Consider the following 15,477-nt stretch of genomic DNA (forward strand, 5'->3'; position numbering starts at 1 on the left):
TAAATATTTAACTAGATAATTTTAATTACTTAACAAATATTGCAACAATTAGTAATCACTGAATATGTACTTAAGTTGTTATAACACAGAATCGGGTTGATTACGAATTACATCGCAAATCCACCAATCACTTTCCAACTTGGTTTATTATGTAGGTTGTCGCGACGTCATAACTTTAACACCAGATGATTCTTCTCCGCTCATTTTCATCATCTTGTACCTATAAATGTTTATGAAAATGATCATATTTGTATTTGGAATACTCGAAATATGTTTGAATGATTTTTTTGGTTATATAAAATTTGATTTTTACAAAAATGGAGTAATTAATTTATTGTTACTCTTCGAAAATGGATTGGAACTTTATTTCAGGCTCTTATTTATGTTTCTTTTGGAAGATATTTTTTTTAATACCACCTACTATTTCTTACTCACTTTCTACCTGAATCAAGAAATAAAGATGTGATTCATCGATTCTTGATTTTGCATGAATGTACTGCTTATAAGGATTTTTGAGTGGGACGATAGCAGAAAGTGGGTTGTTTGAGCGAAATAATTTTTTTAAATAATTATATTTATTTAACAACGACCAACTGATAAAGAAAACCGGAATTAACACGTAACACTTCTTAAATGTGATAAATACAACGATCGTTTATCAATAATTTACTATTATATAAATATATTTGAAGAAACAAGGAGTTCCTAATGATTAAATAAAGTTATCTTAAATAGTGAAAGAATCCCTGGCCTTAAACGACAAACAAATTCACTCAATAGATAAGAAACCTCATTTGGTTATTCGTATTAAATTTTATTTCGTCTCAACTCGTACTGTGTTGTTTAGTGGTTTGAGTCGAGGTGGGAATGTGTGTGTAGGTTGAAATGCCACCGCGGCCGATCGGTCCTCTTCAGTTAACGGCGGATCTCTCGCAGTGAACAAGCAGGGCATTCGGTGCCAAGAAAAAAGATGACAGTAACCAAATCGACTACAAGTGCGAGTAGCACAACGAAGAAAAAACAGCAAAGTAGTAGTAGTGCGACCACATCGTCTTCGACTACAGTTCAAAGTTCTCGTAAAGAAGTTAAACATCACCAAGAGGCCTTATCCAAATCTTCGTCAGCATCCAGCCTTCAAATCTCCGATATTTCCCATTTACCCGTAAGTTCAAATGTTGTTTCTTATACAGTTACGGAATCTCTCCCTCACGGTGAAAAAATTACTAAATACGAAGAATCGGGTGCTACTAGTACTGAATATAGACATCACGTGAATCAAGATCAGTCTTCCAATTTTGCTAGTAATATTCAACAAATTAGTTCAACTCTAAATCAATCAACATCGAATTTATCGCAAATTTCTGCAGCTACGGATGAGACTTACATAGTTCATGAACCGAGAGAAGAACTAAAGGTGGTTAATAAAAATGATTCCGCTTGGAACGGCAAATTCGTTTATGAGCAAAGTTCTTCTGCATCCCAAAAGAAATCTTACAAACAAAAAAGTTCTTCCAGTAGTTACGTCGTTGAAATAGTCGACGGAAAAGAAAGAATTGTAGATCGCAAACACCACGAAACCGAATTCGCCGATGCTTCTAGTAACGAAGAACATTTATCGATGAAATCGGGAACCGATATAGTCCCGGAAGTTCATTACAAACAAAAATCAACAAAGGAAAGTTTAGAATACGATTCCGCTAATCCAGATTTGCAAAAACCGAAAATAAAATCATCCGAAGCAGGCAGAGAAGTTCATAAACACGGTCAAATCGAATCAACATCGCATTATTTAAACGAAGACGTAGATTTAAAGAGAATAGATCAAGGATTAGATGTGTCGTCAAAAAAGTCCTTATCTAAAACCGAAAAAGAAGAGAAGAAGATGTTATCAAAAACAGAAACTTCATCCAAAGCAACATCGTCAAAAACAATTTCAAAATCAACAACATCAAGTTCCACCCAAAACGAAGATATTCAAGCGGTTGGTGATGGATGTTCAGAAACCATCATAACAACCACAACCACTTATTATGATTCTAAAGGTAACATTTTAAAGACTGATACAGATGTTGATGTTACTAAAGCAGACACCATTGAAAAATTACCGATAAGAACCACACCGGGGACCACCACTATTTTAACAACAACCATTTATTACGATTCAAAAGGTAATATTATAAAAGAAGAAAATGATTTTGATACCAAAATACTTGATAGTCAAAAATTAAGAGATACTGAAAATTATACCGTTCGAAGCAGATCTGATAATAATCAAGATGTTTCTGAGAGTACAACAAAATATGTTGATAAAAGATATGTTGATGAAAAAAATGTAGTTTCTTCATCAAATATTTCAAAACAAACATTGGAAGAATCTCAACGAATTAAATCTGATGATTATGATTTAAAAACTAAAGATTTCTCACAAACTAAAAAATACGTAAGTGGAGTCCCAACAGATTATTCAAAAAACATCGATGATAAAACTGATTTAAGAAGATTAGAAACTGTTGAAGGAGTTCAAGATTCAACAAACGTAAGATATGTTGATGAAAATTATGTTGATACATCAAAAATTAGAAATCAACAAACAGCAACTGATTCGAAAAATTTTTACGGACATTCTTACGATTCTTCTGGAACTGTTGTTAAGAACGTTTACGATACAACAGCTGTACAAAATACGATTGGTACTCGAGGAAAAGTTATTAAGACCGACACCCAAGAAACCGATGTAATTTATTCGAATGATCGTAATTATGGAAAAACGGGATGGAACGGTAAATTTATTTATGAAACGCCACAAAAAAGAAGCCCATCGAAATCACCCGATCGAAAAACTCCAATGAGAAAACCCGAAAAATCACCCGAGAGAAAATCGCCGGACAGAAAAGGACGCAAGAAAACACCGGAAGATGTATCAACAAAATTAATCGATCAAGAATCAGGAATTTCAAAAAATATTGATATAAAAACTTCAAAAATTTCATCTGATACAAAGACTTTTATTGATAAAGAAAAGGTAACGAGTAAAATTGTTGATGATAAAGAATTAATTGATTACGTTATTATCGATGATACAAAAACTAAATCAAAAGATTTAAAAACAAACATTGAAAAATCAAAAACGGATGTTTCAAAAACCGTTGATTCCATTGATGATAAAGTAATAACCGAATATGTTATCATTGGAGGTGTAAGACGTCCACGCACTCGAAAATTACGACCAGATGAAATATCAACGATGAAAATCGACGAAAAATATCAAACAACGAAACAATCTTTCACCGATTCGAAAACGATCATCGATAACCAAGATATCACTGAATATGTTGTTATTGATGGAAAACGCCTTAAAAGACCAGATGATATACAACACCCTAGAGGACCAGGATTAGATGAAATCGATCGCTTTCACGATACAAAAACAATCACCGAATCTTTTGAAACTGTAACAAATTTAAAAGATTCAAAAACCACCCTAATTAAAGACGATCAAAAATTCGAAGATGTAAAAAAAACTGTTGAACATTACACGACTACCGATAAATATGATTCGACGAAAGATGGACCAAAGAAAATTGATGATAAACCAAGAAAAGATTTGGGACCTAAAACTAAAACGATCGTTACTGATAAAGAAATTTTTAGCGATATTAAAGATTTTGTCAGTAAGGTCGACAGGAAGGACGTACACGTGGTGGAAAATATTGTCGATATAAAGGACATTGTGAGTATTTTTCGCTTATCGATTTAACAATATCGTTCTAATTTTCGCTATTTTCCAAATTTTCTAAAGGAACACGTCGAGAATGTTACGAAAATCGATCGGTTTACCGATAACAAGGTCATCAACATCGTGAAGACGGTCAAGGAGGAAACGAAACCCGACAAACATTATCGTCCACCTTTAAAAGAACAATGTATTTGTGAATTATGCACTTGCGGGTGAGTTTTTTTTTCGTTCACAACTGAATACCGTAAAATTTACATTGTTCATCAAACCGTATCGAGACATCACGAGTTTGTTTCCTCTCACCCAACCGTGAACCATTTTTTAAAAGCTTGAAGAAATTTATTTGATATCATAGACTTAAAATAATTTTAGAAGTGATTGAATCGTTTCGATTTATTCCTAATTTGGTTATTTTCCTCAAAAGTTATTTAAAGCCGATTGCATCACGGCGTTGGCAATTTTCTAATCACCACAAATATGCCACACGCGTGCATGTACACGGTTACACACTCACACAAAGAGACTTGACCACGTATGTATTTATGAAGGCGAATCGTGTGGTCGTCGTTTTCATGATGAAAGGGAAGGTCAGAAAGATTAAGTATTGTCAATTCTAAGTGTTACGTCGAGAATGGAGGTACTAACAGAATCAGTTTTAATTGTTGCCGAGTTGAACGCTTGGTTTTATAAAAAAAAAATTGTAACCGGTACATTATTTAATTAGATGGGAGTGGAAATTACATGTTGGAAAATTGCTAATTCATGTGTATAAAAATTATAAAGTCAATATTATTCCATTTTATTATAACTTATCAGAAAACAAGTAAAATTTCTACATTATAAGCAATCTATGTCGTAAATTAATGCAATAATTGTTGACGTGGTTTGTTTGTGGTAATACCACAATGACTTTAATGAGTGGGAGTTAACATTCTGAAAATTTCATTTTTCCTTTTATGGAATGCGGTGATATCATATTTTTTTAAGTTATTTTTAAAATATTATCATCAAGGTTCTAAGAAATGTGTTAAAGAACTAAAACATATTTTACATTCTAAAACAAATACTGGCTGTTACTAAAAATAATGTTTATTTTAAAAATCTGAGTTCTAAGGAATGCATTTAAAAATTCAGTAAGGGCTATAATTTATGGAAAAACGCTTGATTGAAGATAATCCATTTTTTATTTTTGGAATAATTGTGTTATAATAACTTAGATATTTTATATAATACTCTGTTATTATTCTTATTAAACAACCTCAAAACTATACTAAGGGTATTAACCACCCAATTCAAAATTTGTATTGAATTGAACAGAGAAGATTTCTCATTTTGACTCGTAAACTTTGCTTCAACCTCAATTATGACTCATTACTCCAAGGTATACCGGGAATTTCATATAACTCGCAATATATGAATGCTGTATCCATAATTGCGAAACTACTATGCATTTGCACTGTTCCACATAAAATGCAACATAGGTCAACCCTGAGTTTTTGACCGTCTTAACCGCACTATCACTAATTTAAAAATTCCTAGAAGCCGTATTTCTTGAAATTAAGGAATGAGACTTATTCTAAATGAAAGTTCAAAGCTTTCTCTTTAAAATGATGTATAATAATTGTTGGGTTGGATTGGAAAAATATAGAGAAAAAAAATGTTGAAATAAAACTTACATTTTCGTATAACCTAAAAATGTCAAAAAAGATGCTAATTTAAAAATTCCTGGAAGCCGTGTTTATTGAAATTAAGGAATGAAACTTATTTTAAATTAAAGCTCAAAGCTTTCTCTTTAAAATGATCTATAATAATTGTTGGGTTGGATTGGAAAAATATTGAGAAAAAAAATGTTGAAACAAAACTTACATTTTCGTATAACCTAAAAGTGTCAAAAAAGATACTAATTTAAAAATTCGTGGAAGCCGTATTTATTGAAATTAAGGAATGAGACTTATTCTAAATTAAAGCTGAAAGCTTTCTCTTTAAAATGATGTATAATAATTGTTGGGTTGGATTGGAAAAATATAGAGAAAAAAAATTTTGAAATAAAACTTACATTTTCGTATAACCTAAAAATGTCAAAAAAGATACTAATTTAAAAATTCGTGGAAGCCGTGTTTATTGAAATTAAGGAATGAAACTTATTTTAAATTAAAGCTCAAAGCTTTCTCTTTAAAATGATCTATAATAATTGTTGGGTTGGATTGGAAAAATATTGAGAAAAAAAATGTTGAAACAAAACTTACATTTTCGTATAACCTAAAAATGTCAAAAAAGATACTAATTTAAAAATTCGTGGAAGCCGTATTTATTGAAATTAAGGAATAAGACTTATTCTAAATTAAAGCTCAAAGCTTTCTCTTTAAAATGATGTATAATAATTGTTGGGTTGGATTGGAAAAATATAGAGAAAAAAAATGTTGAAATAAAACTTACATTTTCGTATAACCTAAAAATGTCAAAAAAGATGCTAATTTAAAAATTCCTGGAAGCCGTGTTTATTGAAATTAAGGAATGAAACTTATTTTAAATTAAAGCTCAAAGCTTTCTCTTTAAAATGATGTATAATAATTGTTGGGTTGGATTGGAAAAATATTAAAAAAAAAATTTTGAAATAAAACTTACATTTTCGTATAACCTAAAAGTGTCAAAAAAGATGCTAATTTAAAAATTCCTGGAAGCCGTATTTATTGAAATTAAGGAATGAGACTTATTCTAAATTAAAGCTCAAAGCTTCCTCTTGAAAATGATGTATAATAATCGTTGGGTTGGATTGGAAAAATATTGACAAAAAAAATGTTGAAACAAAACTTACATTTTCGTATAACTTAAAAACGTTAAAAAAGATGCTAATTTAAAAATTCCTGCAAGCCGTATTTATAGAAATTAAGGAATGAGACTTATTCTAAATTAAAGCTCAAAGCTTTCTCTTTAAAATGATGTATAATAATTGTTGGGTTGGATTGGAAAAATATTAAAAAAAAAAATTTTGAAATAAAACTTACATTTTCGTATAACCTAAAAGTGTCAAAAAAGATGCTAATTTAAAAATTCCTGGAAGAAGTATTTATTGAAATTAAGGAATAAGACTTTTTCTAAATTAAAGCTTAAAGCTTCCTCTTTAGAATAATATATAATAATCGTCGGGTTGGATTGGAAATATATTGAGAAAAAAAATGTTGAAATAAAACTTACATTTCGTAAAACTTAAAAGTGTAAAAAAAGATAATAAATTAAAAATTCCTGGAAGTCGTATTTATTGAAATTAAGGAATAAGACTTTTTCTAAATTAAAGCTCAAAGCTTTCTGTTTAGAATGATGTATAATAATTGTTGGGTTGGATGGGAAAAATATTAAAAAAAATAATGTTGAAATAAAACTTACATTTTCGTATAACCTAAAAGTGTCAAAAAAGATGCTAATTTAAAAATTCCTGGAAGCCGTATTTATTGAAATTAAGGAATAAGACTTTTTCTAAATTAAAGCTTAAAGCTTCCTCTTTAGAATAATATATAATAATTGTCGGGTTGGATTGGAAAAATATTGAGAAAGAAAATGTTGAAATAAAACTTACATTTTCGTAAAACTTAAAAGTGTAAAAAAAGATAATAAATTACAAATTCCTGGAAGCCGTATTTATTGAAATTAAGGAATGAGACTTATTCTAAATTAAAGCTCAAAGCTTTCTCTTTAAAATGATGTATAATAATTGTTGGGTTGGATGGGAAAAATATTTTAAAAAAAAATGTTGAAATAAAACTTACATTTTCGTATTAAAAGTGTCAAAAAAGATGCTAATTTAAAAATTTCTGGAAGCCGTTTTTATTGAAATTAAGGAATGAGACTTATTCTAAATTAAAGCTCAAAGCTTTCTCTTTAAAATGATGTATAATAATTGTTGGGTTGGATTGGAAAAATATTGGTAAAACTCATGGCAAAATATAGAGAATAAAACCTAGAACTAGAATCATTTGGGTTTAGCCGGACGTCTCTAAAGACGGCTAAACCCGAATGATTCTAGTTCTAGGTATAGTGTTAGTTATAGTTTTACACTTGCACTGTCACTAGAATCGAATGATTCTAGTTCTTGATCTAGCGCTGTATAATAATTAAAACTAGTTGCTTCAGACAACTAGTCAGAGAGTTAAATCTGTCAAAGATAGTTGTTTACGTTTTTGGCCATAACACCATTGTATATAAATCGAGGTGATATATAAACTGCTACAACTACTCTTCTCCAAGTCTAAATGACCATTCGCTTTTGGGCCCCCTAAATGTGCCTCTACTACTAGCTCTTATTGTTGTGTAGACGATTATTATCCATGTTAACCGACCTTATCTGAAGCCTTTCAGCCGTTATCAAAATATATCTTAATATATCCAAATGCTTTTGAGGCACTTTCACCCACTCTGTCTTATATTTAATGGCTTCCAAGACTCTTTGAACAGCTGCTCTGTGTTTAAACTGGTTTTATTACTTCTTTCATTAGTAAGTAAACCATGGGATTACAGGAACTGTATGCTTTTTATGACATACAGCTTTCTGATTGCTTGGATTAAAAAAAGTTTCTTGATTTAATTAACATCTCTCCTTCACTTTATAAATACCCATAAAAAATACTTCAATATTCTTGTCACTTAGTTCCTTTCTTCGTCAATTCTCTTCACGTAATTCGCAAGCAATCAATAAATACATCATGTAAACTCTTTAATTCAAACTAATTACCATATTTCAACAAAATACTTTTAATAAATATAAATAGGTCATTGGGTTTATCGCCATAAAATTTTCATTAATAAAACAGAGAAAACAACTAAAATAATCCTCGTACTCTTAAATTCGATAACCATAAGAAGGTAGGACAGAAAATGACATCATCGCCGTATTTAAACGTCCAAGCCTTCGGTTACAAAACCTGTTTGCCAAGAAACGCATTTCTCCTAAAGACTCCAATAGTGGTATTTCGAATTTGGTTCTGCACGTGACGTCACGTTTAATTATTCGGCGAATATGCTCGAATGCATCACGGACAATCGTCTCTTTTTTAGGTTAATCTCGAATGAAAATTGTATTGTAAAGGATAAGGAGATTAAAGTTTTATGTAAGGATTAAAGGTTAAATAGGCCATGGATCATCGCCAAATATGTTCACTTTCTTCGCGTGGTTCTCCGAGACACAAGTCTGAGGTCACGTCCTCACGCGAATAAGGCTTGGACGCCCTCGAAATGTACCGTTTCGAACTCAATTCGGTGAGACGAGGTCTTTTGCGTTGGCGGAAATGATTGTGTATAGGTGGATGGTGGGATTAAAAGTAATCAATTCTTAAGAAGTTAAAAGATATAATAGGATGTTGGTAGGTTTTATTTCATTTGTTCTAGTTATTCGAAAGACTATTTTTAAATTATTCATGATAAATCTGAATTAGTTATAAATATCGATTCATATTTCAATACTAATGGATTTTAGAATTGCTTACCTTTTTCTTCTTTGCAATAAAATGCGTGCTTTGAAATTTAAGTAAATGTGGTAACTTTACGTAATAGACAAACAATGGAATAAAAACTCAGTATGAAATGTTAATGTATAATAAACTATTTTTAGGCATTATTTTTATGTACGTGAGGTATAGAAATTATCTTTTATCGTCCTTCATTCTAGTATTATGTAAACATTTCAACACGAACCGGAAATTAACCGACAGTTTACTAATTTGCTAACGTTCTACTTTTCGCAAAATGATTTCTCGGTAAAGATTTGAACAATAATAAGAACAGTCAACTGAAGAAGATGATGTCACGCGGTTTCCGCAATTCTTTTTAGAATCATTAATAACAATTTATTCTTAACAATGACTTAATTTTTTTTGTGGTGGCGGCTAAATTTTTATCTTCGTGCGTATTTCTCACCATCACCAATTCTCGGCGTTCTCTTTTCTTCTTATTCTTCGTCGACCTAAATACATCTCAAGTATACTTACCATGTACGGCTCGTCACATACGTTTCTCTGAAAATGATTTAATGGGACAAGGATTTCTTGTATAAAAACACTTCTGTTTTTGGGTGTTATCGTTTACTTAATTCTGACGTGAAAGGTTTCAAAAAAAGTTTACCCGTGTGAAGTTACCCATAAATTCTATCCATAAAAAAAACTTTTTTGTTTGTGTATCGATTTTAATGATTAATAGCTCATTAGAAAGATCTCGTAGAGTAGGACCTAACATAGTTTTGGCGGCTCAGATTTTGGGCGGGAACACCTTAAATTCCGCGAAAAACAGTAAAATATATAAGAAAATTCTCTAACTTTAGAGTCCCAAAAATTGAAAACTAATTAACATAATATCAGGTATGATTACCAAATCAGAATGCATATACTGTTTTCTACACAACAGTGAATTTTGGTCGTCGCTAAATCATATGGGTAATTAGAAAAATGCAACAAAACACGAACCTGTTTCCAGACGTACGTGGCGCCAGGCGGTTCTTTGAAAAGCAAAATCATATCCATAAGAATAACTTTTTTGTTAATGGTCCGATTTAAATATGTGATACCTTTTTGGAAAGGGTTCGTCCTGTAGATCATGTCATAGTAATGGCGGCGCGACATTCTAACAATAACGGTAGGGTAGACTGGGTACGGTTGTGACAATTTTCATTTGATCGCGCATAATTCTGTTAGTATGTCAGTTAGCTGACAGAAAGTAGTTTTTATAGTAAAGTGTACATTTGTCAACAAGTAAATACTAAAATCTGGTCACTAACTACAATGGTTAACTCATAGGAGCAAATTAGAAAAAAAAGAAAAAATGTCACAACCGACCACATCCCAGGGGCGGTTGTGACAGTGCTTGGGGTCGGTAGTGACAAGTTCAAAAATACACCAAAATCGTCTAAAATCTTTTATTGCGAGTAATATACATCTATAATTATTATAACAGTCTTCATAGTACGATGAGTCAAAAAACATATCTAATTATACATCATAGTAACTGTGTCAAAATGCAAAACAATATTAATAAATGGTATATCTAAATCAGTGAAACAAAGAGCTAAAAATATCTCCTTCGAGAAAAAATAAACATAAAAAAACGGAAGAAATCTAAGGTTAATCCTTGGTTCTAAAAACTGAAAACTAAGATACTGAGATCTAGCCAGACTCATCACAGTTATGACAAATGTAATGGCGACTACCACCTGTGCACTTTAAGTGTGACCAAAGCTCACATTTTCCTTGGCATTTGATCCACTTTTCGCCAGCCCTACTTGCAGAATATGCGCTTGCACAAACCAGACAGAAATACTCTTCTTCGTCCGATGACGGTGGTGATATTTTCCTTTTCTTTGCTTTCCTTTTTCCTTTTGGTTCAGTAAGATTTTTTTTTACCTGCTTCGCCTTCATCCGTTTTTCTTTTTCTTCATATTCTTGCCTGACAGCCTCCTTTTCAGGCGTATCTGTATAGATGGTCGACTTTTTGGTTCTGGAACCTCTTGTCTTTCTTTGGGGGGCCTTCGGAAAAGGTCGAACAATTTCAGGAGAAAAAACAGGTGGCATGCCTGAGGATGACACAATTGGCTGAACATTACTTGGATTTGAAATTAAAGATTCGCCCAATAAGGAAGCTGAAAGTGGCGGTATTTCACCGTTAGGATTGTTCTCCCCAGCGTGAAGGCTTGGTCCGTTTCTTTCGAAGGATTGTGAAAAGCCAAATTCTTGTGTTAGATGCGGTAGTATTTCATTGTTAGCTACATGATTGTTTCCTCCACTGTCAGGATTGTTTTCACCAGTGTCAGGATTTAGTCTGTCAGTTACATAAGATGGTGCAAAGTCAATTTCTTGGAATGTATTACGATTATACGGATAAATACCAGTTTTGCAAAAACCAGCCTGAACGTTCGCTTGAGTGAAAGCCAGAGGCATAGCAGTTTTGATAATACCTGGTATATCGTAGATTGTCATTGTTTTTCCAGGATGACTCCGCATCCATCCATCACAAGCAGTATTTATAGCTTTTTTCAAGGGTCCGAAAACAGATCGATCCAAAGGCTGAAGTTTATGCGAGCAGTGTGGAGGAAATGAAAGCAAAGTGATTCCATTTTCTTTGCAAAAATCCAATGTATTAATATGGATATGCGAAGAATGGTTATCCAGCACTAGCAAGACTCTATGTGTTGGAGAAGCATTAGAGAACTTCTTAAAATGTTCGAGAAATACTAGGAACGATGCATCTTGCATCCATCCTGAAGGATTTGCAGTACCAATCGATCCTATTGGTCCGTTGCGAACAAAATGATCGTGATAACGGACTCGTGGAAATACAAATAAAGGAGGCATAGCATTGCCCAAGGCATTTACTGCAAACGCAACCGTCACTAGTGTGCCTCGTTCAGCTGAAGTAAGGGATCCCACTTGTCGTATGCCACGTCTAGCTACGACTTTATCAGGTTTTTGGACGGTAGTGACGCCTGTTTAGTCAACATTGTATATATCCTGTGGTTCATAGGTGTGCCTGTCCATAACAGTTTGCAAATTGTCATAAAAAGCTTCCACATTTGTTTTGTTAAAGCTTGTTGCTCTAGAAAGGCTAGTAGCTTGAGCCACACGAACAGACAGTGAAGGATTTCTATTCATGAATGAACGAAACCATTCCTCACCTGCCATTTCATTCTCATCCCAAGTACCAGGCCGCTTGAGTTTGTATTTGGTAGTCAGCTCAAAAGCTAACTTACGTACCTCTTTAGGAGAAAGGCCAAAATATATTTCTGCGCAACGTGTTATATATCTTGACAGCTGCTGTTCTTGCTTCTCAGAGAATACTTTATTATGAGCGACATACCCCATACGGATGCTGTCTTCATTGTGATCCCCATCGGCCCCATCGCGTTTGCGAATATATCGTAACAAAGACATGCGATTAACTTCGTGCATTTCCGCAGCTTTTCGTAAAGAAGTTCCGCGTTTCACTTCTTTATAAGCGTCTTCATATTTTGTTATGTCACACTGCCCTCTTTCGGTCTTCCTCAAGCGTTTTCTGGGCATCTAAAAGCAAAAAAAAACAAAATTTTACGTGTCACAACCCAACCCAAGAAATATGTCACAACCGTACCCAACGCACTCCTTCGCAAAAAAACAATCGCCATGACAATACAAAATAATCTACGTACAAAGTAATTACTGCTATATAACTACTAATGTTTAGCTTATAATGAGGAAAAACAGTCATTACTCTATCTGTACACATATAACAACAATTATTAAAAGAAATTGAATCAAAATACTTACTTATGACCGTTAAAAAGTAATGAAGGCCTCTGCTAGCGTTAATGTAGCGCGATGGCTGACGCAGTACTGTGAAACACGTTTAGACATTCAAATCGCACCTCTTTCCTCTTGCACCCACCCCAGTTGTCCATATAGTTTCGCTACAATTGCGATTGTCACAACCGTACCCTGGCACAACCGTACCCAGTCTACCCTACTTAAACAATTAAAAACGTTATAAACAATCATATCCATAAATATAACTATTTTGTTAATTTTTGTTAAAGTGGATTCGGTGTTCATCGTAAGTATTAATTCAATAAATCTCATAGAAACGATGAAAATTCTTTATTTAGATTTGTTTCAGTGCGACATGTTTCGATTTAACAATCTTCTTCAGGCACGACTGAGAAACACATAAATACATTGCATTATATAATAAATCGTTCCGCGAGAGGTAAGCATATAAAACATAATTATAATAAAAATTCTTTTTTAATTTTACCGTCAATCAGTTGAAATGTACAGATGTTCTATTTTGATGGATTTCCTTAAAAACATTGTACCAGTAGGGGAAGTAGACCAAAAATATTTTTCTTTATCCAATTTAAGTCAATTATTTGGAGTAATTACGGTTTAAAGGGATTTTTTTATATATATATGTGGGTTTATTTAGGTCTCAATAGGTTAATTGTATGTTTATAGGGTTCATAAAAGAAATAAATTGTTAGGGAATGTAAAGGGGAATGTTAAAAATTCTGAAATAAGACATCGAATCAGTACAGAAAATTGAGAGGAAAATGGCGTCTTACTTTCATCGTTAAATTTAGATCACGTGTTAAAATTTATTTAATACAATAGAGGAGGTGAATCATCTGAAAGAACAAGATATTTCATCGATTAAAAGAAGAAGGGGTAGAATTTATTATGTGAACTTACGTTATTGGGAAAAAATCTGTGATCTTCGTAATCAATTAAACAGATCCAAAATTTAAGTCACAACAGGTGGTTCATTGCGTGATTGAGGTTGGACTGAGGGCTTGATGTAGAATGCAGAAATGTATTATGGTCCATTTGGGGCATGTGCATTGCATAGGCAGGGAGATGGCAATTGTTTGGATTTGAAAATTAGCTGTTGATGATTGGATTACTACTCAAATTATATGAATTGAAGGAAATTTCTGTATGGGTTGAGGTCTGAAGTGTCATTGAGTAGATTTTTGTCTTTAAATTTGTGAATGTAAAGTCTTCTAATAGGTTCATTTCGTTAGATTTTTTGACATTTTTTAGTAGTTTAATGTTTTCAAATGGGATTTCATGTTTGCTTTGTTTGACGTGCTTGTAAACTGCGGAAGTTTTTTTGGTCATATGTTCCTTATAGCGTATCTTAATATTACGGCCTGCTTGTCCCACATAGATCCCATCACATCCCGTGCATTCTATTTTATAGACACCACTCTGTTCGTTTTGATTTATTGTTCATAAGTTGAAGAACTGGCTTACAATTATTGGAGATAAAGGCGGGGCATATGTTGAACTTATTCAGATTCCTAGTTAACTTATTTTCTAAACTTGGGTGTAATGTGGGTAAATCTTCTTTTTTATCTGTGACAGGTGCACTTTATTGTATATTGTTTGTAGGTCTTTTATAGAGTATAAATTGTTTTTAGCTAATGAAACTATTCTTATGATTTCTTTTTTCAAATTATTATCGTTAAGTGGTATATTGTATAACCTATTAAATAGAAACCTAAAGCTAGCGTATTTATGTTGTTTGCTACAATAAGAGTTTTTTGGAATGAGTATATCAGTGGTAGTTGGTTTTGAGTATATATCAAATATCATTTTATTGTTTTTATTATCTCTTTGGATCCGGACATCTAGGAAACTAAGACATCTTTGTGAATTTTCAGTTTCTATAGTGAATTTTAAGTTATTAATATTATTGAAGATATTGTGAAGGGCTATTAATTTGGCGGGGTTACCTTTGTAAATTATAAAAATATCGTCGACATATCTGGCATAGAAAGAAATATCTTTTGTGAACGTTTTAAACTTATCCGAAAAAAGTGTGGTTTCAAAGTGATTAACAATAATATCCGCTATAATACCCGATCTTTCATTTTATAGTATTTATTATTAAACGTGAAAAAGTTTTGATTACATGTATGTTTCAAAACATTAAGGAAACTATCAATCTCCAGTTCGTCTAGCTCCAAAGAAATTTGGTTATTCATGAGATATGTCTTAATAATTTTTATCGTTTCTTCTATGGGTATATTAGTGTAGAGGTTTTTGATATCAAAAGAGAGAAGTTTATCTTTATCGTGAAGTTTAAAATCTTTTAATTTTTTAATCAGCTCTGTTGAATTCTTAATATTGTATTTAAAAGTATTATTGAAAGTTTTAAATAAAAATGTTTGTAGGTGTTTAGCAATTTTGTTAGTAGGGGTATTAAGATTTCCTATAATGGGTCTAATGCTT

At 32.3% G+C, this 15,477-nt stretch overlaps 1 protein-coding gene and 1 long non-coding RNA gene across 3 annotated transcripts in view; one reads left to right on the forward strand and one right to left on the reverse strand.

Moving 5' to 3' along the window:
* The first annotated feature begins 858 nt into the window (after window positions 1–858).
* The window catches only part of LOC111420769 (SAXO downstream of blistered), a 28,155-nt gene continuing 13,536 nt past the window's right edge, over window positions 859–15,477 (forward strand). The window contains exons 1-2 of the mRNA XM_071198297.1: window positions 859–3,730; window positions 3,800–3,948. Of these exons, the coding sequence (XP_071054398.1) occupies window positions 971–3,730; window positions 3,800–3,948 (2,909 nt within the window). The 5' untranslated portion in view covers window positions 859–970. The remainder of the gene's footprint in view (window positions 3,731–3,799; window positions 3,949–15,477) is intronic.
* Window positions 13,327–14,105, reverse strand: LOC111420329 (uncharacterized). Of its 2 annotated transcripts, XR_011641243.1 has the most exons (3): window positions 13,933–14,105; window positions 13,806–13,868; window positions 13,327–13,751 (listed from the first exon to the last, which is right to left on the reverse strand). It is a non-coding gene; the product is annotated as an uncharacterized lncRNA (long non-coding RNA). The 2 variants fall into 2 exon arrangements; XR_011641242.1 differs by having other exon boundaries at window positions 13,327–13,868.

Source organism: Onthophagus taurus, chromosome 7, assembly GCF_036711975.1.
Source record: "Onthophagus taurus isolate NC chromosome 7, IU_Otau_3.0, whole genome shotgun sequence".
Classification (NCBI taxonomy): domain Eukaryota; kingdom Metazoa; phylum Arthropoda; class Insecta; order Coleoptera; family Scarabaeidae; genus Onthophagus; species Onthophagus taurus.